This window comes from Rhipicephalus microplus, chromosome 2 (genome assembly GCF_043290135.1).
Source record: "Rhipicephalus microplus isolate Deutch F79 chromosome 2, USDA_Rmic, whole genome shotgun sequence".
NCBI classification, from domain to species: Eukaryota; Metazoa; Arthropoda; class Arachnida; order Ixodida; family Ixodidae; genus Rhipicephalus; species Rhipicephalus microplus.
Genome location: NC_134701.1, coordinates 250,515,713 through 250,538,520, shown reverse-complemented (window position 1 = coordinate 250,538,520; position 22,808 = coordinate 250,515,713). Strand labels below are relative to the sequence as shown.

General features: G+C 43.7%; 1 protein-coding gene across 1 annotated transcript; it reads left to right on the top strand.

The window, feature by feature from the left end:
* The first annotated feature begins 3,960 nt into the window (after nt 1-3,960).
* Nucleotides 3,961-16,319, top strand: LOC142776142 (uncharacterized). Its single transcript, XM_075879243.1, has 8 exons — nt 3,961-4,250; nt 7,647-7,756; nt 7,823-8,020; nt 8,085-8,172; nt 11,237-11,452; nt 13,019-13,193; nt 13,308-13,381; nt 15,998-16,319. The coding sequence occupies exons 1-8, from the start codon at nt 4,110-4,112 to the stop codon at nt 16,256-16,258; spliced, it is 1,263 nt and encodes a 420-aa protein (XP_075735358.1). The 5' UTR covers nt 3,961-4,109; the 3' UTR covers nt 16,259-16,319.
* The last annotated feature ends 6,489 nt before the right edge of the window (nt 16,320-22,808 follow it).

Sequence of the window (22,808 nt, the reverse complement as noted above, 5' to 3'; positions counted from 1 at the left end):
TACACCCACACATATACCTTTCCACCAAGACCTACTGTTTCCAAAGCACTAAGGATGGCTTCATGGGCGACATTGTCTTAAGCTCCCTTAACGTCTAGAAACAGGGCAGCACACAGTTTCTTAGAGGCTTTCTGGTGTTCAACATATGTCACCAGATTAACAACATTGTCAATTGATGAATGGCCGTGCCTGAATCCAGTCATGGATACTAGATAAATTTCATAGTGCTCTAAATACCACTTCATTTGTGTTAAAGTAATTCTTTCCACTGTTGTTCCCACACAACTGATAAGCACAATATGACGGTATGAGGCAATATCCACGAGATTCACCAGCTTTGAGAAGCGGAATGAGGCGACTTGACTTCCATGCTTGGTAAACCATACCAGTCTGCCAGGAGTCATCGTATAGGCATAAGAGTGCCTTCCGAGATTCGTCTCCAAGGTTACAAAGGGTACACAATGCAGTCAGGTCCGGGTGCTGAAGAACGTCTGCACAGTGCCAGTGCCACTTCTACCTCATCCATAGAAAGTGGGCATTCTATGCGGGGATCACGTGAGAGAAGCGGGTTGTCGAGTATTGCTATTCTTGTTTTCATGAAATTGGACTTGACGGCGATTCTTCGACAGAAGGATTCTGCGAGGTCAATCTATCTACATTGTAGGTGAAGTGCCAGAGATGTGAATGGGTCTCGCTGACCAAAGGTTGTGCTAAGAGCCCGGACAGTTCTCCATATCAGAAATAGGGGCTTTTCACGGATCCGACGACTCGCAGAAGGATGCCCAACGTCACCAAGCCAGTTTATTCATGTGCCGTCGTATTTTCTTTTGAGTGCATCTAGTTAGCCTACGATAGAGGCGAAAATGCTGTAGGCCCGTGTGCTCAGATTTGCGTGCACCTTAAAGAACCCCAGGTGGTCAAAATTTCTAGAGTCCTCCACTACCGCGTCTCTCATAATCATATGGTGGTTTTGGGTCGTTAAACGCCACATATATATCAAATCGTCTAGCCAGCCTCTAATCATCCATGCACTTTGTCCGTATGTATCTACGTTCTGCACGACGATGTATTGCATGTAGTTTCTCAAGCTTTTGAGCTTGCATACGATGAGTGTTGCGAGTTCAACCAGTCAGCATTACTTCAGGCCTTAACACAAGTCGAGAATCAAAGTAGAGGTCGAGAATCTGTGATGATGCAAGGTTTGTCGGTTTGACAAGTTTCTGTTCTGATGTTTTCTCGACGACATAGCACCAACGATGTCTGTCAAACATTGTATTCCCGAGCACATTCACAAGACAAAACACATCTCCACAATATATGTACAGCTCTGAGATCTGTCCAAAACTAGGTAGTATGGCTTTCTGCAGAATGACCACATCTTTGACTTTGTACGTTATCTGATCGACAGTCACAGAATTAACTTTCCACACAGGAACGCCGGGTGAGAAAACTTCAGCCATGCAAGGGGGCAAATCTTTCTCTTTTAAAGGCCTGGCTTTAGTTGTCTGAATAGAGTTGTGAAACTCTGAATTACAGAGTTCATAGCTCTGTAATAACTGGTGTCGCCCCGCAATTGTCTTACAAATATTCCTGAAATTTTGGTTACGCACAGCAATGGATTTGAGATACTGATGTTTGGCCTCATAGCGCATACACCAGTATTGCTTCAGTGGGCCAAGTTCATTGATTAGTCTTGGATAATGCACCAGGAAATGAAGTTTCGGAATTACGTGGCCAGGGTACAGAATCTCAAAAGAAGATGAAAAGTAACGAATGTCATCCTGCAGACATGCAAGGTGGTCATGTGGAAGGCTGTCAGCAAATATGAGGTCAACAATCCTTTTGAAAAGCAAGTACACTTCCCAGTGCTCGTTGAGTTCCGGAACAATGTCTCCAATCATAAGGGACAAAAACCTAAACAGGCACCACTTCTGCGATGCAGTGCCCTTATATGGAGTTTTCGAAGTAAGAAAGTGTTTTTCGACAGCTTGTGGTTTGTTTTTCTTGTCATGTGCACCAAAACTGAATGCTGTGATGCAATCTAGGTCTGAATATCTAATAACATTGGTACTGATGAGGCCTTGCAAAACATGCTTTAAAACGTGAGGTATGCTTCCCTCAAGCACATCGTGCATCAGGTCCGGCGGTAGCTGCAGTGTTGCATCAAAGTACCAAATGTTTAAAAGGGGCGATTCACCTTTCACACCATAAAGTGCAGTGCTTAGTGGCTGGTTCACCCTAGCACCTTCAATGTGAGTTTCATGCAAACTCTTGTTTCGAATTCGCACATCCATTTCATGGAATACAGAGCTAAAAGTTGCATATGGTGCAGTGCAAAACCTGCACGGGCGCCCTCTGTTAAAACAACAGGTAAATCCACCCAGCCTATTCATAGAAAGGTTGTCGCCACTAAATGCAACGAGAATTGCTCTGACTTTAGCAGTAGCTGAATTTATGTGCACTGTAAAGCCGGTTGCTTCCAATCTCACAATGTCTGAAACAACAGGTTCCAAGATTGCCTTCATGCCATGCTTGTCAACAAGCCTGTATGGCGCAACAAGAGCTACATGTATGGAGCGTAGCTGTGACCTGTGACGAGCATGTAGGTTGAGCACACTAAAGTACACAACAATTACTTTATGAATGCCTCGTTTTGACCCCAAGGGGTTCACAATCTCGAGCTCATCGCTGTAAAGAACAAGAAACAGAGTGTATTGTGCCCCGTTCTCCAGAAGTGCCGACAGTTTTTCCTTGAAGAATACACCATCAAAAAAACTTCGGAGAACTGGTGATGGCTGCCCAATTGTGAAGCTTTGGTCTAAACGTTCACGAAAAGTCTCGGACAACATCAGGTTTTGGAGGACACGAGGTATAGGCACATACTGAAATGTCTCGCCAACAGCAAGAATGTGCTCCTCGGGTTTGACATAAGGAAGATGTTCCTTTGCGAAATTTTCCCGGAGTGACTTCGTGCTGGCACTTTGGAACACATCTTCCAGAAAGTCACAAGCAAGCAACTTTTGCACATCTTCTCCAGCAGAATCTAAGGGGATGTTTTGTTGTATTTGAGAAGCAAATGCCTTCATTATGTCAAAAAAGGTGTCCTTGAAATCGGCAAAAATGCTCTCTGTTATAGAGTGCGGCAGCTTGTGCACTTCAGCTACGCGAAAAAAAAGTAAACACATCTGCTTCTTGACTTTTAGTGTGAAGTCGTGAATAGAGCTAGAAGAACCGTGTGCAGTCACAGTGCAGGTACTTTCTTGTCCGTTGCTCGTATCTTCGGCAAATGAGCTCGAAGAAGGCAATTCTGCGTCGTCGAAAGCAGTGACATCTGTTGTAGCATCCAGCCGCGGTGTAACACTTCCTGCAGCGTTCCCCTGTTGAGGCTCGTCGAGCTCCACGTAGCTTCTATGGCAGCGGTAAATGTGTCTCCGGTACGATTCGAACTCGTGATATGTCTTTGCACACCCTTGCACACCACACATGACAGAAAAATCCGTATCGTGGCGATGATCTCTGATGTGCCATATGACCTTGCAAAACTTTGCCGACGAAAACGGGCACCGTGGGCACGTATGCATGGCGTGAATTTGTTTCACTCACACAAACTACGGCGATTCATTCCCGCAGAACAATCTGCGCGCACTGGGCCCGAAACTAGAGGAGCACAGCACAATAAAACGTCAGCCACGGCAACTAGCTTGAGCATACCATCACAGCAACAGCAACATTCCAAGACAAATACGATGATGAAGGAGATCGGCTCTACTAAGGAATTACTAAAAAATATGTGCTAATTTTATGTTGCGCTGCCTTCATTTCTTTTAAAGGCACATGCAGTTGGCGTAACTAAACTCTTCAACGTCAGAAATATCTTTTTATTATCAAATAAAAAAAAACTGCAGGTAGCGCGCACTACTACCTCTGAAGCCTTTCTAGAACTAGAGTAAAGAGGTAAAAGAACGAGGTGTTTATTTCTCCATCGCTGTGTGCCACTGTAGTACAAGCCAAGACAAGCACGTAAGCCGTTCGCCTCTTTCGCGCCTTGCTGAACTTGCCGTAGGACTGCTTCTCCGTTTGTGTGCTTTTTTCTTTTTGCTGCCGTGAAAATGTCGACACCGATTCAATGCTTGGTGTCATGGAAGGAGCGCAAGAAGATTATCTCCATTAACGGACACACCATGGAAGATGTCTTGGCTGCCGTGAAGGCTACAGATTTTGGAGATGTCGCGTCAACCGGCAGAATAGAGGTACGTTCTGGAAGTGCCTTTTGTTTTCTTCGCTCATACATTGCTCATACATGGCATTGCTGAGTAACCCAGGGGACCCATCTGCAATAGCGCGCGAATAGGAGAACAATACATGGCATTGCTGAGTAACCCAGGGGACCCATCTGCAATAGCGCGCGAATAGGAGAACAAAGAAGGAAAGTGTGTCCCAACTTGGGAGGCAGTCTTTTTTTTTTACTTGAGGAGCTGCAATATTTTTGTCGTATATAGTGTACCTTTGTTAAGCACTTAATGAAAGCATAAATGTGGCGGTCGTGTTTCAGCGCCGGTGCTCGTTCACGCAAGTAATTAGCACTGGCCTTATGTGCGTAAAGATAAACACCAAGGTAAAATACATAGTGTGTCACGTGTGATGTGTCAATTCGAAGGAAGTGGTGACGTAAACCAAATGAAAAAAATCGGATGCCTTTATTTGAATAGAACCTAAGTGTTTCATTTGTGTGAGCACCAGAAGCCACTCCAACAGTTCAGTCAGGGATAGTAGGTTGTGGTATGCTGGCCTTGTCAGTGCACAAATGGCTAAAGGGATTTGGATGAACCAATGCCACCAAGAAACGTGATAATGGGAAGCATGAATGTAGGGTGTAGTTGTAGCTTCTGTATTAGCTGCTGTGGCCACACTGTTACTGTGCACTTAATAAAGTGCTAAGCCCCTGGCTGTATTTACTTCCACTAAAATGACGTCCCTTTTCCGTTTTGTAATGCAGCTGTAACGACAAGAAATAATGCCAGCCTTTTTGCTACTATGTTATCTATGTTACATTGGAGAAAGGGTCACTTTTGGCACAGTGAAAAATGCCAAAATGTTACTGTTACTGCGAAATGTTATGATGAATACCTTGCAACACTAGAGAATGCAAAGCATAAAATAAACTGAAATTTCATTGAATATAATAGGCTGCTCACAAGAAATGATCCTGCAGAGTATCAGCCATGCTTGCATCAAAGTAGTTATTGGCAGTAAAATCATAAGACGAAGAAAAGAAAACATGAGGACGAGTGCTGACAACGTATGGCAAAATTGCTGCTCCCGACACAAGTGTTTAATTAATTTGCATCTTCTCGAAGCCACCTATTCATTCACCACTCAGCCTGTCCCACATACATTTTGCCCACGGTGCAAGAATACTTCAGGTGAACGAACGTTGCGAAGCGAGCGCTTGGCGGGGAGGTACCGATTATGTTCTCGTTTGCGGCATGCCGATAGATGGCTCGACAGACTGAGGACCATGGCGGGCTGTTGGCAAAATCCGCAAAGCACATCCAGCACGTGGGCGGTGGGTCCCAATCTGAGAAAACTGGCCTATCGCACGATATCAACCACGCGACACCCATAGAGCGGCACCACTGAAAAGGGGGGTGATAAGGGAACGGGGTTGATGGCGGCGCGAAGTTGTTGTGGCGACAATAAATGAGCGCCGTTACTTTCTTACGTCACGGGGTTTTCCTACACCCAGATGGGGGGGGGGGGAGAGAAGCCGGGGCAAAATTTGTAGCGCCATCTCTCGGGCCTCTTGCGAACCAGAACATTATCAGGCAGCGAATAGTCCCGGCGTTCACTCACCTAGAATATTCTTGCACCGTGATCTTGCCGCATCAGCATTGAATTTCTTAGATGCTGCCTGTAGCACACATGGTCTTTTTCTTGAAACAAGTGGCACTGCCTCTTACCTTTTGTTCAGGAAGTGATGTATAACCAGCTTCAAGGGTGCTGAAAAACACCATGTGAGCACTAGTGTGTCCAGCTGTCATTTTTATTTGATGCGACACACTATGGAAAGAAGGAATGACAGTAGTATTACTAATTCTGCATCATGCTCATGCACCACCATCAGTAGAACTTCAAGCAGCGACACGAGCAGATGACATGCAAAACCAGCAGTAATTAGTCTCAATTTAGCTTGGAAAGCTGGGCCACACCCTGTGTGTGCAGGAACGAAATACTGCATTCCACATGGCAGATGGTTCACTAGCTCCTTTTGCTCTCAAAAGGGCAACAAGCTCTATGAGAGGGTGAATACTCCTAGCTAACACAGCTGGTGAAGAAGTGCATAACAAGGTCAAGAAATCTTATGCTACTTTTTGACAAAAGATCATTTGTTAGTGTGAACAAATTCCGAGCGATTTCGAATGTTCTGATGATGCTTTGTGCTTCTTAATGCTTCCCCATTGTAGACGTAAATATCGCTAGAAGATCGACCACATTCCGAACATGTGAACCACTTATAAACCAACCGATTCTCCAGAAAGTCACCGAGAACTGGTGCCGAGCCTGAGTCAATACATGTGTTTTTGGCACATTATAGGCACTGCCAGCTGTATAGGAAAAGCACAGATGGAAATCAAGCAACTGGAAACAAGCAATGAAACTCCAGCCTTCCATGCTGGCCTCCTCGTGCGCCCCTCGCATTTCTTCATCTTTCAATGTTTCTCTGTCTCCTCTTCACAAACATTGCACTTGTCGTTCCTGAAAGCCTCATTCATAGCAGAGCCTGTTGCTCTTTGAGTTCACTTATTTGAAGAAGAAAAAAAGTATCGAACTGTCCATCATTCAAAATTCATTATACCACACTCGCACACACAAGACGCAGCCCTGCTTTTCGAGACTGACTACTGCTGGTTTTCTGCATCATCTGCTCATGTCGTACTGAAGTTCATCTGACAAGCTGCAGTCAGTCCCGACATCCATAGGGTGTAGTGTCGAATCAAGGAGGCTAGCAGACGTGCTACTGCTCACATGTGCTCTCAGTGCCCACGAAACAGGTGGTACGTGTTGCCTAGTGAACAAAAAGAGAAGAGGATGTGCTGCTTGTTCCAAAAACACACAAAGTCTGCCACATGCATCGTCTATAAAATTCGATGTTCATAATGAATTACATACAGCGCGATATGGACTTTTTTATGCAAAACCAACTAGCCCAAAGCTTCACTCGATGTTCATGCAGCAAGATGTATGTGGGATTTGCTATTCAGTTGACATTCAGCGCCTATCCTCATGTTTTTTTTTTTTTTCTTCGTCCTGTGTTTGCGCTGTTAATTTATCTGATACAGTTGATATTCAGCGTCTATCCTCATGTTTTCTTTCTTCGTCCTGTGGTTGCGCTGTTAATTTATCTCGTACACGCGCCAACTAGCCTGTCTTTTGCCACTTGAAAGTAAAACTGGTATGTGTAAATAAACATGACAGGGACATGGAAAGAATGAACAAGAACAGTTTGCCACTTGTTCACTTCATGCATACAAATTGCACCTGTGTGGCTAGCATAGTAATGTCTTTGAAATAATACTGACAGCTGAAAGTTTTATTATTTGTTGCCCACGGTAATTGTGTTTGTATAAGCATTAAATTTCTTTCAGGTTTACAATGCACAATTTGAAGCTTATGTCGACCCTCCAGGGAACCATGTCTTTTGTGATGGGAGCAAAATTAGAATAATCACTGATGAGGCCATGCCTCATGCTTGCAGGTGAGTAGCTCAACTTCGAATTGTTGCACCAAACTGAAAGCCTGCTGATTTTTATCCTGTTTTCAGCACAAATGAACTGCTTGTGGTTTCTCCCGAGTTGGAGCCATCAACTACTCAACCTTTTCACGGAAGTGATTATAGACTGCCACCCCTTCCCTTAGACCTAAAAGTTGCCATTGGCAATACAGAACTCGGAAAAGTTTCGAGTCGGACAAAATCAAGGATTGTGTCTTGGTTAAGCCACCATTTGATGAACTTCACTGTGTAAGTGCCTCCGTACTCTCCTGTATATTATTGAATACCGGCTGAACATTTGTTGCTTTCATAGATACCCAGGAAGGCGGCTCTATGAGGCTGCTTCAAAGGCACTCGTTGTTGAATACCCTGTCCTTAGAGACACAATTGGTACTGGTTGGGTAAGTGAAATTTTTTACGATTTGGACATATCGCAATATCCACAGAAAATGTTTGGCAGATTATGATAATGCTATCAGTTGGAAAGAAAAAGGGACTGGAAAAGAAAACGGTGAAACATATAAGATTGTTTGAATAACTATATTCTTTGCATTCTCGAGACATCATATCGGACCGGCACGGTGATATTAAAATTGTATATTGTGTGTGCTGCATGCTAATTAGTAACAATCTGGTGTCACGCGGAATGCACTATTTTACGTGCAATTTTCGAACCTGGCTTGTGGCATGTTTTGTCACTTCTAGAACTAAGGAGTAGCTGGTGCCTCATTTGTGCACCAACATCTGCTTTCATGGCAATAAAAAAAAAAGCAAAATGTATGTGAATGGGAAAACTAGGAATAAAGAACGAAAACAAACATTTGAGAGCTACAAGGCTAAACATAGAATGTAGCACAAGCAAGTAACAAGTCCTTTTATCTGAGGGCGGAGGGGGGGTGAAGGAGCACAAGTGCACATTAGAATCGGGGTTTGCACTATTTTTTTTTTTTCATGTAAATGTTGTGTGCGTTGGAGTTGGGTAAGTCGGTAAGCTAATGTATGGGTCATTGTATGGGTCATTCAACGCCAACTTGTACGAGCCTTGGCGCTCAACCATCTGCGATATCAACAATGGACCATCCATATAAAGCAAGAAGTGGCCCGCCGAAATATTTTTGGGTGAAAAAAGGTCCTCAGGATCAATAAACAAAGTTCTTCACTGACTGACTGGGAGCAGCAAGCCACACATGAAGTTTTTTCGGAAAGCTTGAAACTTTAGCTTGTAACACGCGTAGTGAAAAAATCTGGTCTTTCCAAATTAAGTTAGGACAAAATTTTTCCTATAGAATGATGGTAGGCTTTTTACTAAAAATAGGTTTAACAAACTTTTATGTTTGCATGGGTTTTTATGTTACCTTAAATATGGACACAATTTTTAATGTTTGGGATTTTTTTACAGACTACATTTAGTGATATGCAATATTTTGTATTGTTTGAGTGTCAGAAACTTTTACTGTCACACAAAAAAATAGTTTGAGACACATATACTGTCAAATGGCTTGCAAAGCTGGCGACAAAGTTGCATAAAAGGTAATTTTTGCTCTAGTTTAGTCGTAAATTTTACACTGAGGTTGTTCTAGTAAAATTATGCTAAATAGCATATTTACTAGCAACATCAATTATCTATTCGTGGAGACAGTTTTATCAAATTACTTTTTGTTTTAAGAAAGTTAAATATTTGTGAAGTGTACTACTGGTTCTTGCACGTGTTCTGTCATCGAAGAAATGCGTCTAGCAGTAAGTAAAACATACGTTGGCTCAAGTTCTGCAGCGGAACATCTAGACTACATAATCGCATAATCATCGTTGCATTGTTGTCTGTGCTTACTGTAATGTTTTATATTGAGTATTAGCCTTGGTCAGTGAGAAATGCGAGCCCTACTGGAGTGTGTTTAACCTCGTACGGCTTCCATTGATGGCCCGCATTGTCTGATTACATAAGGGGTAATTAACACTCATGTGTGTGATACTTTGTTACCTACACATTTAATTAAATGTGGGAAAAGAAAAAGATATTTGTTGCTTGAATATACCAGATAAGTTGCACTTATGAACACACACAATCCTATACAAGTGATGATGTTTGACCAGTGCCATAGGTTGGTGCAAAATTATGTGTCCTTGATATAGCAACATATATTTTTATGAACCGTAGTGTTCTTCCCACTTTTAAGTGTGAAGAACACTCTATTGTTGTGGTTGCAGATTGCAGCTTCATTTGCATCGGATGAAGGATCCTGCAGATGCTTAAAAGTTTTTTTTATAACTTGACACATGCCTAAATTAGGCTCAGGGCTCTTTAACGAGATATCATGCTTGCGATAGTTCTGCTTGCGAATGTTTCTGCTTGCGAATGTATCATGCTTGCGAATGTTTGCGATAGTTCTAGGAGCACCTGACAGCAGGCCTGCTGTGGCGAAGCATGAAGATACAGACGTGCGAGAGATAATTGAAGCTGATGCTATCTTTCGCAAAGGTGACACGTGCGTAAGTGCACCGTCAGTTGACCTGTTAGATCGGGAAAGTGGCTAGTGGATAGACTGGTGGCACCACTGTGCACGGATATATAGCTTGGCGTTTCCTGAAAATAAAAATTGTTGAAGCTAGCGCATTGTGTTGTCCACTCCCTCATGTCCCTGTCTCTTAGCGCTCAATATGTCGTCAAGTTCTATTTACCAGCAAGCCCAAAAAATGGCACTATCAAAATACAATACGCTTTGAAATATTTTAGATCACGTGCACACAAAATTTAAAAATGAAATTTTGAACTCAATTTTCTCCTCTATCAATACACCTATGATGGTGAAATAAATTACGCTATAGAACTCTGAGCACAATTTATCAATCTTAACAAATTCATTGTTTCTCTTTTGTGTCCCTTTAATGTGTTGCACCTAACATCATGTTTCTTTTTATCTCAAATATTTGTTTATGTAGCATGAACTTCAATGAGACCACTACGTAATCTCTATGTAAATAGTCTTCCAAAGTCCAATATGCTTATTTGCAGGACTCTTGGAAAGTATCCATCCAGTATAAATTCGGGTACATGCGAAGAACTCTCAGTACTCTGCCTGCTGTGCAGGAAGCCAAGGAGGTCTATGGAAAACGGAAACCTCAAGATAGTGCCATTGCTGCACAAACTAAACGGCAACGCCGCGTGGTAGCAATTTCTGTTTTTAAGTTCATTTCAATGTTTTACAAGTAACATTTGCATGTGGCTTAGCTCGCTAATAACAGTCTACGGCTTCATCATCGCTTGAGTAAGTGAAATGTTTTGGCACTAAAACGGCACTCCGCATGAGCTGTCTTTTTCTGCTTCAACAAGCCCCATTTTAAAAAAAATAAAAAATGGGGGGGGGGGGTTAATGACATAACTAGGTAGCATCATGTTGCCTTAATTCCAGGAAGACTATGGTTGCCTTATACAAGTGTTCGTTCTACTTTTTTTTTTTACCCTGTTAGACAACAAGCATCCCATATGATGACCACGATGAAGGTGTTTTAGTGGGACACTTGGAATTCATGTCCAAAGAGATGTCGAAGCGTGCTCCGGACCTCCAGAAATTGAGCGAATCGATGAAGCAGACACGCTCTTCTAGGAGGTCGTGGATGAAAGATACAGTGCCTACAACAGCTGAGATACTTGAAAAGTATCCCGCTTTAGGAAATGTTGAGATGGTCAGTATCATGTGAATGCAGCATCTGCATTGCATGCTTTCACTTACGATATTTACCAGCTGTCTTTTTGAAACTTGAATAGGTTTTCAAAAGTAGCTTGTGAACAGGTTAGTGGGTCTTTAGCTGTACTACATTGAAGCAGGCATTGCTTGCACAACAGTGCTATGGTCAAGTTTTTAAGGAATTATTCATTCATTCTTTACTGACTTAAAGCCTCATTTTTATGTTAAATGCATGCAGGGAAGCAAGAGGCTGTCTGCTTAGCTATTTCGAGCATATTTCTGCTTCCCAGACCACTGGCTCCAAATCTGTTTTAAAATTTAAGTATGTTCACACTCTAACAAAGTTTACCAAAAAGCGTCCCGTGGATGGTTCGATACGATCATTATACAGTCCCAAATCCTTGACTACCAGGCTTATGAAAGCAGTAGAATACTAGCACGAAAACACATGGAGAAAAGAGTGGACGACACACTGCACTTCTCGCAACATAGTTTATTGCTGCAGCTGTAACATGCGCTTAAATACATGTAGGTGCAACTCCTCAAGTATATAATTAAAATTATGTTACACACCTTCGTGTTTTTTTAATTAGGTGTATGTTACGGCTGCAGCAATAAACTATGTTGTAACAAGTGCAGTGTGCCGTTCACTCTTCTTCTGTCCATGTGTTCTCGCGCTAGTATTCTACTGTCATGAATATCCAACAAGCCTAAGCCGCTACCAGTGTTATGAAAGCACTTGACACTAACTCCTGGCTTTTTTATTTATTTTTTGTTTGTTTGACAAAGCATTTTTAATTGATTTCATTTCAGTGGGCAAACACTGGCCGACATGTAAAATAATAACATGTTTATGCCACCATTCCACAATAGCAATAGCAAAACAGATTGCAGTAAATGACTTGTGCATTGAGACAACTTTGTCTGCTTAGTTTTATATATTTGCTTTTGCATTTATTTTTCTTTTTTTACTCATGATGGCTGTCAGCTACAACAGAAATTTTCGAGAATGTCTTATGATGTTGCCAAAAAAAAAATAATTTTGGGTAGCAGATGGCACATAGTGTTGATAATTTGAATCATCATCATCAGCCTGATTACGTCCACTGCAGGACAAAGGCCTGCAGTGGAGTCAATATTTGAGTCAATTTTTTTTTTCGTGCTCAAATTCAGACAAATCTGAAAATGCATCAAGGTATATTGGGCATTGTCCATTCGCATTCACTCTGACGTAAGCACTGAAATGATGCCATAAACTGCATTTGAATCATTTTTTTTTAGGTTAGTATCATTCTGACAACAACTACACCTGCAGAAGCAAATAAACTTGTTTTTGATAAAATAAGCCACTTCGCGATATAAAAATTTTTTAATGTGTTCAGCCAAAAAAAATTGGGACCTGCTCTGTAAATATCTAGATACACCCATGTGTGTTTTTGTTTTCTCTACGACGAATTGACTGCCAAGTGTCTTTTTGACCTTCATTTCATTTATATGTTAGCTGGAAACTTGTTGCCCAGATTTGTAATTGCAAATTAATTTAAATATACTTCTATGATTATAGCTTCATGAAGAATTTACAGCAATAACAAGCATCCAGATGGAAAAAAAGCTGTTGGAATTTTTCAACAACTTTGGACCCAGGATTCTGGAGCTACTGAAAACTCGCCATTCAACAAAGGACCTGGTGAAGGAGCTCGAGAAGGAGCTTGAAAAACTGGAAGGCAATAGCCGTAAATGTAAGTATGTAAAGTATGTTCAGTCATTCTAGGTTCTCTTTGTATTACTGTTGTGATATTGCTGTGTGATTGTGATATTATTGCTGTGATATTGCAATAACAATCCTTTTCCAGATCGATTTGCAGTTGCCTTAATAGAACTCCTCCCACTGCTGCTGAAAGAGAAGCCGAAATTTCTGAGGGGCCCTGTAAGTAACTTTACGTTTCATTTAGTAAAGTAAAGCATATTGAAAAGGAAACGGCACAATTTTTTTGCACAGAAACAATGGTAAAGTGAAAAATAAAAACTTTTGACATAAATTTCATTGCACCCTAAAAGTTTATATGTTAAGGAAAACCCTATTATAATAAACACTAAAGCGTGACATGACCTTTTGGAATGACCATGCCTGCTTCTTTAGAAATGAGCATTTCTTCTGCATCTGTTTGTCGCAGAGGGAATTGTCATTTCTAGATGAGCACGTGTGCTTATGCCAGAAGGTCATGTCGTGCTTTAGCGTTTCCGTTGATAAATTTTCTCTTAGTATATTGCAATGCATATTATCTTGATGTATTCGGGTCTCACCCGCAATGTTTGTTTACAAGACTCCACTCAGACCACGGCGTGGTGTGTTGGAAGCCTCACGATTGTGTTAGATGATTCCGTTATGATTGCGCGCCGGACGCCAATACAGTCGACGTCCGATTTCCCGGACCCTCAAGGGACCACGAAAACGTCCGCAAAAACGAATGCACGTGAAAATGCACCTTTTCTTGTAGGTATTTTTCGCTGACTGAGAGGGTAATGACCGGAGTACAAGATTTCCATTGCAATTCAGCCAATACATCGTTTAGGTGGCTCTGAAAATAGCCGTTTATTTATAAAAAAAATCTGACGTGGCCTGCGCTACCTCATAGGTCAGCACTTGGGCGCGAAGTAGTCGCCTATTTTCTTTTGCACGACGTTCCTCTTGCCCGCGATCATGTCTGCCTCAATTTCAGTCAACGTCATGTTGCTGCTGTACATTGATGATAGTGTCATCAGTGCTCACGTCAACTCCGAGCTCGTTGGCTGGGTAGGTGATGGCTCTTCGTTCACGGTGTCAGAGTCGTCGGAATCCTCCGTAACTTGACGAATGATTTCGTGATCGGTTAAGTCCGCACATAGCTCAAGGTCTTTGTCAGCGTCGGCGAAGCCCTCAAAGGTTATCCCAGCTGGAATCGACACGCCGGCAGGGCGCAGGACGAAGGAGCAGTTGGTGCCATCGCTGTAAATGGTGAATCCGCTAGACGAAAAGTGCAGCACGAAACGGCTAGGAACTCGATGGATGCTGGAGGTCGGGAAACGTGATCACTGAAGATAGCGCGCAGCAGCAAACGATCAACCGCAGGCACGACTGCAGAGCTGACAAAACAACACGTGAACGAACTCAGCGAGGTTTGGCTTGGCTAAGCCGCGGCTAGCAATAGATTGACACATGCGGTTTCGAGGTTACGGCAGCCGCGGCGCGGTGCGGGAGTTGGCAACGGTGCGAGTATGGCGGGTTCGAGGATATAAAAACAAACAAAATGGCGGCGTCAATGGTAACTTTCGGTCGGCGGTTAACAGTAAAAAGTACGGGAAATTGGATGCCAAAGGCTATAAGCGTCCGGAATTTCGGACTTTTTAATACATTGACTCTATGGGGAACTTGACGGTGCCGCAGATGAGTCCGGGAAATCGGGCATGTCCGGAATTTTGGGCGTCCGGGAAATCCGACGTCGACTGTAGTCTTGCTTCGTTGAGTGATTACGCGGCCACCATTGATAATGCTGGAATCTTTGATCGCACATGTATAAAAACAAGCACGCTTTACCACCTGTCAGAGGACCAATGGACATCGCTTTGTTCGCCACTAACAGTGCAATGTACAGATGGGCCACGTCTGCGTATAGCGCGTGAGCAGCCGGCCTTGCTTTGCGGCACGACACCTTGTGTGGTCATTGCGGGTTGTGATGTCGCGTGCACAGGAGCATGCACAGCTTTACAGACATGCGGGCCTGTTTTGCACAGGTGAGAATGGTGGAAAGTGTACCTGTTTAGCCAAAGATTCGCGATCCCTCAGGGCACTTTCGTCACATCTATTTCATAAAACAAAGGGCATTTTGATGGATATAGCGAGCCTGCACCAATGATGCAAGCTTTGTGGCTTTTTTGAGGCATGCGATTATATGTAGATATGATGATGCCAACAGCTGCGGAAAAAAAAAAGTCTAGACGGCCACAGAATCAAAACGATCACAAAGAGTGCGTTGTTTTGCAGCGTGTGTTATCAGTCGAAACGCGCCTCTTCTTATGCAATAGATATGACCAAAGTGCCTTGAGCGAGCGCGGATTTTTGGTTAAACAAGCACACCTGCCAACGTTGTCACCCGTGCAGAGCAGGCCTGCACGTTTGTAAGGCCGCGCATGCTCCTGTGCACGCGACGTCACAACCTACAACGGCCGCAAGGTGTCTTGCCACAGAGCAACGCCGGCTGCTCGTGCACTATACGCAGACGTGACTGCGGCTGTACATTATTTGCAAAGTGTCTTTTCCTTTCGCGGCCACAAGTTCAGCGAAATAAAGATTTAATCTTCGGCAGCCCGACTGCTTGCTTCGTCCGGATCATGACTCTGTGACAATATATACGTTTCATGTGCAATGAAATTTGAGTCACGAGTCAACTCTCATTTGTGTTGTTTCTTTTATTATTCGTTGTCACCATTTGAAAAAAATTTGCTCTTTTCCATTTTTTAGCATTTTGATTCTGCTAATGGCTAATACTAATGTTTAACTTTACAGGACATCTACCCTGCTCTTTGTTTTGAGGGAACAAGTATCAGAGAGGCCGAAGAAATGACCGTAGTGTTTGAGGCATTCAACATTCATGTCGTCGATGTTATAGCCGGCATGACGGCTATCATGGAACTGTATTGGGTACTGGACATCATGTACTCGGAGAGTAACAAAAACACCTTAACGCTCCTCGAGTACTTTTGTGGACTACCAAGTGTGCCCAGAGCACCACTACTTTTAAGGACGATTTCGTCGATCAAGAGCTGATCTGACAGCAATGTGCAATAAGCAGAGCTTATATAATAAAGATTGAAGTGTGTGTATCAAATGCTGAAAGTTATGTATTTATGGCATGTTAGATGATGAAACTTGTGGTTTTCGTCATGTCTGCAGAAAGCCTTTCACCAACAACATGCACAAGAAATCTAGTTGTAGAGCCGCACTTCACCTATATTTGGGATCCTCTCATTATCTGAGGTTTCCTGCACTTTACCGTGCAACTAAAGCAGTCGGAGAGTGATTAGCGATTAGTATGTTACTGAAGTTTCTAAGTTCGTAATGTTTTTATCAAGTAGTGTGGGACGTGTTACGATTTGCACTTAGTAAGTGGTTAGGACCAATTACTAACTGGTTGCTAAGAGGGTAGTATTTGTTACAAACATGCTGCTTGCTTTATTTACTAAGAGGGTAGTATCTGTTACTAAGAGGCTGCTTGCTTCAGTTACTAAGAGGGTAGTATGTGTTACTAACATGCTGCTTGCTGCAGTTACTAAGAGGGTAGTATCTGTTACTAACAGACTTCTTGCTGCAGTTACTAAGAGGGTAGTATCTATTACTAAGATACTGCTTGCTTCAGTTACTAAGAGGGTACTATCTGTTACGAGCATGCTGCTTGCTGCAGTTACTAAGAAGGTAGTATTTGTTACTAACAGACTGCTTGCTGTAGTTACTAAAATAGTAGAACCTGTTACTAAGAGGGTAGTATCTGTTACTAAGGTACTGCTTTCTTCTGTTACTAAGAGGGTAGTATCTGTTACTAACATGCTGCTTGATTCAGTTACTAAGGGGGTAGTACTTGTTACTAACACGCTGCTTGCTTCAGTTACTAAGAGGGTAGTATATGTTACTAAGATGCTGCAACTTCTGTTACTAAGAGGGTAGCACCTGTTACTAAGATGGTAGTATCCGTTACTAACATACTTGCTTAGTAGCGGTTACTAAGCCTCTTGTTACTAACTCCAGTTACTAAGAGGGTAGTAACATATGTGACAAGCACTTAGTAAGTGAAACTTAGTAAGTATTACAACCCTTTTTTTAAGAGTGTACCTCTGTAAAAACACATTTCACTTTCGTGTTATACAGATTCTGAATAGGGGGATCAATCACGTTTTTCAATTGTTCTCCTGCCTACATATGATCCATCTTTTTAATAATAATAATAATAATAATAATAATAATAATAATAATAATAATAATAATAATAAAAAGGCAGTAGATAAAGCGACTCCCATGTGCTTCAATGTCCCGCGTTTCGCACCATTCTGCTCCAAATGCAACCCCAACATTGCCCGATACTTGTAAATGAACGGTGAACGCTGGTTTCCTGGTACCCACCGCTCCCAGCACTAGCAATAGTTAGTAGTGACAGCACTAGTTAGCATCAGTCAGTCCTGCCATGACAGAGGTAGAGCGCATTGGGTTATACGCAATAATCCTCGCAAACTGCGCGTAAAGTGGCAATAGACGTCCCTTTCTTGACCCATTTTGCCCATATGTTGGCCGCGCTGACTCGAAGTTGAAAACTTTTCGCGATTTCGCAAGAGTTGTGCTTCATAAGCTGCAGCCACACGGCTGGGCGAATCGGAAGCAGCGAATGGATCGAAAGAGTCGGAGCGACCGAAAATCCGAGCCCTTCGGGGACACCGAGGCAGGCGAAACGGCGCGACGTAACACCCCCATACTATACGGCGGGGCTGGCTTTTTCGTCGTCGTCGTTCCACGCGGCGCGCAATCAGCGCCTCTCGATCGACCGAGACACGTGGCCGGCTCTTGCACATTACGGCCCCCACGGCACCATGTGGGTCACAAATGCCGGCTGATTGCGGCGCCCGCCCGCCCGCCCGCAGAGGCGACAACAACGTGGTGATAGACACGCGCGTGAAACACGCACACACGCACACACACACACGGCCTCACAAAAAAATCGTGCAGCGCGACAACAGCTGCGAAACACGCAACAAGATCAAATCGACAGTACAGAAGAAAATCGTTTGTGTACCTTCCTATTATTCAGCAGTACGCATGATAGGTGACGATTGCATAGGGCCTACAGAAAATTACTCAAGTGGTTGATATGCACATTATAGACGATTTAGCAGCATTTACTCGCATAAAATCGCCGTAATAAAAAATTTGGCGGACGCTCCCTGGTACCTGTTAGAAATATAGGCGCAATACATGTTGCAAAAGACTCCTCAAATAATTAAACACCGCTCCTTTTTGTGAATGTTTAGAGTTCTCGCTACTTACACAATTATTAATTGAGATGAAAGGTGCTGTTCAGAACGCCAACCCTTCAAACTATGCAGCCGTCGATCAGAGCAGTTCTAGCACGGTAAAAAAACCACACGCTCTCGAGCACTTGCTTTCCCGAGCCTATATCAGTGAATACATTAAAATTAAAAAAAAGAGAGCCAAAAACAATAAAGGCCTTTCCGCCGCCATTAATCATCACCGAACCACGACATCAGGCTAATTTGAAAGATAACGGAAGGATTACGAGGCGCACCATGCGTGTAATACCACTCAGCCATGGCACGCCAGTGCACCATGTGTGTGATACAACACTTGGTGTATATAATTTGTCAAACACCGGCAGCCGCGGTTTAGGTTGCCGATTGGACGGAGCCTACACGGCTTTTCTCCGTACTGCACGCATCTAGAGACGCGCGCATGCACGCACGAGGACGGTCGGGCAATCATCGACGTTGAGCGATGGACGGCAAAGGAAACGGGCCGTAATCGCGGGCACGGCCGATAATTTTCTCGCCCGTGGTCAGGACGCGAACGACGGCGCCTCGCAGACGACACAAACGACACGTATACATGGACGAGGCTGCAGAGCGGGAGAGCTGGTATAGCAAGCACGCGCAAGCACTGACGTGACCCGCAGTACAAGTTACGACACATGTACATGTACCGCGCAGTAATAAACGAACGACACCGCTCCGGGGAAGTGGACACGATGGAAGTCTCGGAGTCGTCGTAAGAAACGAGCTCACATTCTATAAGGGAACGCGTGGTCCCGCGCGAAAGTGGGGAACCCCGCGGGAAAAGATGGGGAATAGGGGCGTAATCGACGTGATGACACGTACACACGCTCGGCGGTTCGTACGCGGGGTTCAGTCGCTGTGTACGGCATGCACGCAAGACCGGCGACTTGGCGCCGTAAATGGAACGCGCCGACTGCTCGATGCAAGTGTAGCCGCGCGGTGTTAAAGATTATATACTCTAGTATGCATAATTTACAACAAGACACAGAAATTCACATCGTCAGGAAAAGCGGCTAGACGAATGACAAAGACAAGCCATTGTCGAAGCGCCGGCGCCAGCGACATTTCCTCAGTGGAAGACTTATCCGAAGGGAATATGCGACAATGCGAGGCCGTAAAGAGCAGGGCTCCGCAAATTCCGACCATCTGGCTTTCTTCAACGTGCACCACGACATCGCACATGGACATGGGTACAGGGCATGTAGCACGTAGGCAACATACCAGCAGGTCATCGATGACAACCGAGTGGATTCAAAGAAAAGGCAAACGCGCAAAGGAGAAGACCGAAAGTTATGTGAGCAGATGGGTTAAGAAGTTTGCGGGCATAACGTGGGCAACACAATGAACAGGAACGGGTCGATCGGAGGAACTGGGAGAGACCTTTTCCCTGCAGTGGGCGTAGTCAGTTTGGTGATAATGATCCTGACATCACACAGTATAGGCGAACCTCTAGCGCGCTTCGCCTGCATCGAAATGTCCCGACCTAGACGGAACCCGCGACCCTGGTACCGCGAACGTTGTACCACAGACTCGTACAACACTATACTGAAGAATGGCACAAAGCAAAGAGCATGAACATTAGCGACATGTCCCGTACAAGGAGCACGCGACGAACCCAAAACACCACACCAGCCTCGAGGGCCACGGGATGAAGAGCAAAGCATTCTGCGCGTAACTGATCTGCCACCAGTGTTCTCGCCCTTCGGTTACAATTGGAAGCGCCGAGACCAGTTTCCGTTGACGCTCGTCATGTACACGCGCGCGGCAGCATCGAGGAACGAATGCATCCGTGCACGTAGCATAAACGTCATGCCCGACAAAGCTTCGCCACAAACACCACGGTATACTCTATAGCTTAGAGTCATAAACACCGTGGACTTTTCGGCGCGCAGCATTCCAATTGACATTGAAAACGCGTCTCTGCCACGTTTTATCGTCTCTGGTATGTACGGGCTATAAAAACAACGGACAAAAAGCTGTGGCATCCTTACACGATCCTGTTTACTACATACGAGATGCGCGAGGGGTAGTATACAGATATCCACCGTCAGCGATGAAAATCGTTTATATATATATATATATATATATATATATATATATATATATATATATATATATATATATATATATATATATATATATATAACGCCTGATTAACGAATAAATATAGAGCACTCACTTCAATGGGACAGTACGTAGAGAAATGAGATACCTCAGAACTGTGCAATACATAATATATGCAAGAAAGGCCGGTCTACAGCGACGCTGCACTCACTGAAGTTTCAATGCACTTCGTCGAACTTCCCCGGGCCAGCAGTTCCCCATGTCGTCAGAAATTATGATATCTTTTTCTTTAGCTGGCGAGGTTCACTCCTTGTCGCTAAATATCAACGCACTTGCGTGCCAATGCAAACGATCGATAAATTTTCCAAGTTTCGACATCCGCTGACTTTGCCAAAGCTGGTTATGCACGAGCAAACTCAATAGCTAGTGTATCACGTCACATCGCGGCGACATTAAAGGCGTGAACATTTAAAAAACAATCTTCAAGCGTTCATGGTGCACTTTTACCAACCTCTAAATTGAGAAGTTAGTCTCCTAAACATGAATTGGTGAGTATAAAAATATCAGGGACATGGTCAGAACTTGCTTTACACACTGTAAGCAAAAGTTAGCCGAGATGGGAGTTTCTCCAGCACATGGGCCCACAAAACTCCCCTGCCCCAATTATTTACTCCCTGGTAGGGAGTGAACTCGGCACATGTCATCGCAAAACGCCCCCTCCTTAATCACAGAGTTTATGAACGACATGACCATAAGATCATGTAGTTCCATGCCCACGTCGTGAAACATGAACTCATGAACGCCTAGTGCAGTGGGGTCGTGCGGGGACACTGGGACGTACGCGCCCGAATCTCTTGGTTCAATAAAGTTTTACCTCTTCATCCGCCAGAGTATAGCGATCGATACGGAATCGGTCCACTTCATGTCTCAGACAGAGTCGTTCAATGATCGCACTATATACGATGCGTCGCTTCACGCCTCTGCTATACTGAACACGCGTACTCGCGGTATTCTTGAAGCGCTACGTTGGTCGCATATAGGAACCAAGTACAGCACCACCGACAATTCCGCTCGACAAGCCACTGCTCCGCATTGTGCGGCGCCAAACTCCGATAGCCTTTCTCGTTCGCCACCGTGATTAAGATCTTCCGCTGCTGACGGGCTTCTCACAGTTGCCCATTGACGCAGGATGCGGGCTGGGTGCGATAAGCGCCAAGCAGGCGATAAAATCAGCTAGGCATCCTTTCGCAATTATGGCGCGCCTTAGGGGTGATGCTGATGTTCTCTACCCCTTCCCCCACATACATAAACACGCACACACAGGTCATTTTGCTAAGTAGAGATACTGCAGGATGCAGAAGACATGGAAGAGGGTAAAAAAGCTAATTTCGCACCCCTTATGCCACCGCTCACGAATTGACAATACACGATGGCGCTTTAACGTCGGCAGGCTGAAGTCGAATAAAAATTATTAAAACTTAAAAAATCAATAAGGTGTAATATATTGAAACCCCTATATCGAAACGTTTACCTTACAATTCGGTCTAATAACCTCCCCTATATATTCCTTGGCATTATTGTGTCAAAACAAGGAAAAAACGAGCCCTGAAGTATACACTTATTTCCCTTGTTGATTAACAAGGGTCTCGTACTGGCAAACTTGGTGCCTTAGGTTGTATACGAGGGACTATTGTTAGGTTGTATACGCCACACAGGATCATAAAAGTGTGCCACACTCGCCGCCATGGCTACAGATGGCGCTGAGTGACATTCCCACATTTAAATTCACACATATACTCAATCAAGTGGCTGGGAGGATAGCCGCCGTGGTAGCTCAAGTGGTAGAGCATCGAACGCGTTATTCATTCGAAGGTCGCAGGTTCGGTTCCTGCCCACGGCAAGTTTTATCTTTTCACCCACTTTTCTTTGTTCACGTTTACCTTAAATTTCGGTCTAACAACCCCTCTTATACTTTTTTGGCATTATTGTCAGTTAGACTTCATCATAACACACACATATATATATATATATATATATATATATATATATATATATATATATATATATATATATATATATATATATATATATATATAGACTTCGTATGTACATATGCCCGAAATACCGACAGTATACGGACACGAAACAAAAAAAAAATTGAAATGCATAGCGAGTTATATTACTCAATAAAGAAACCAAAA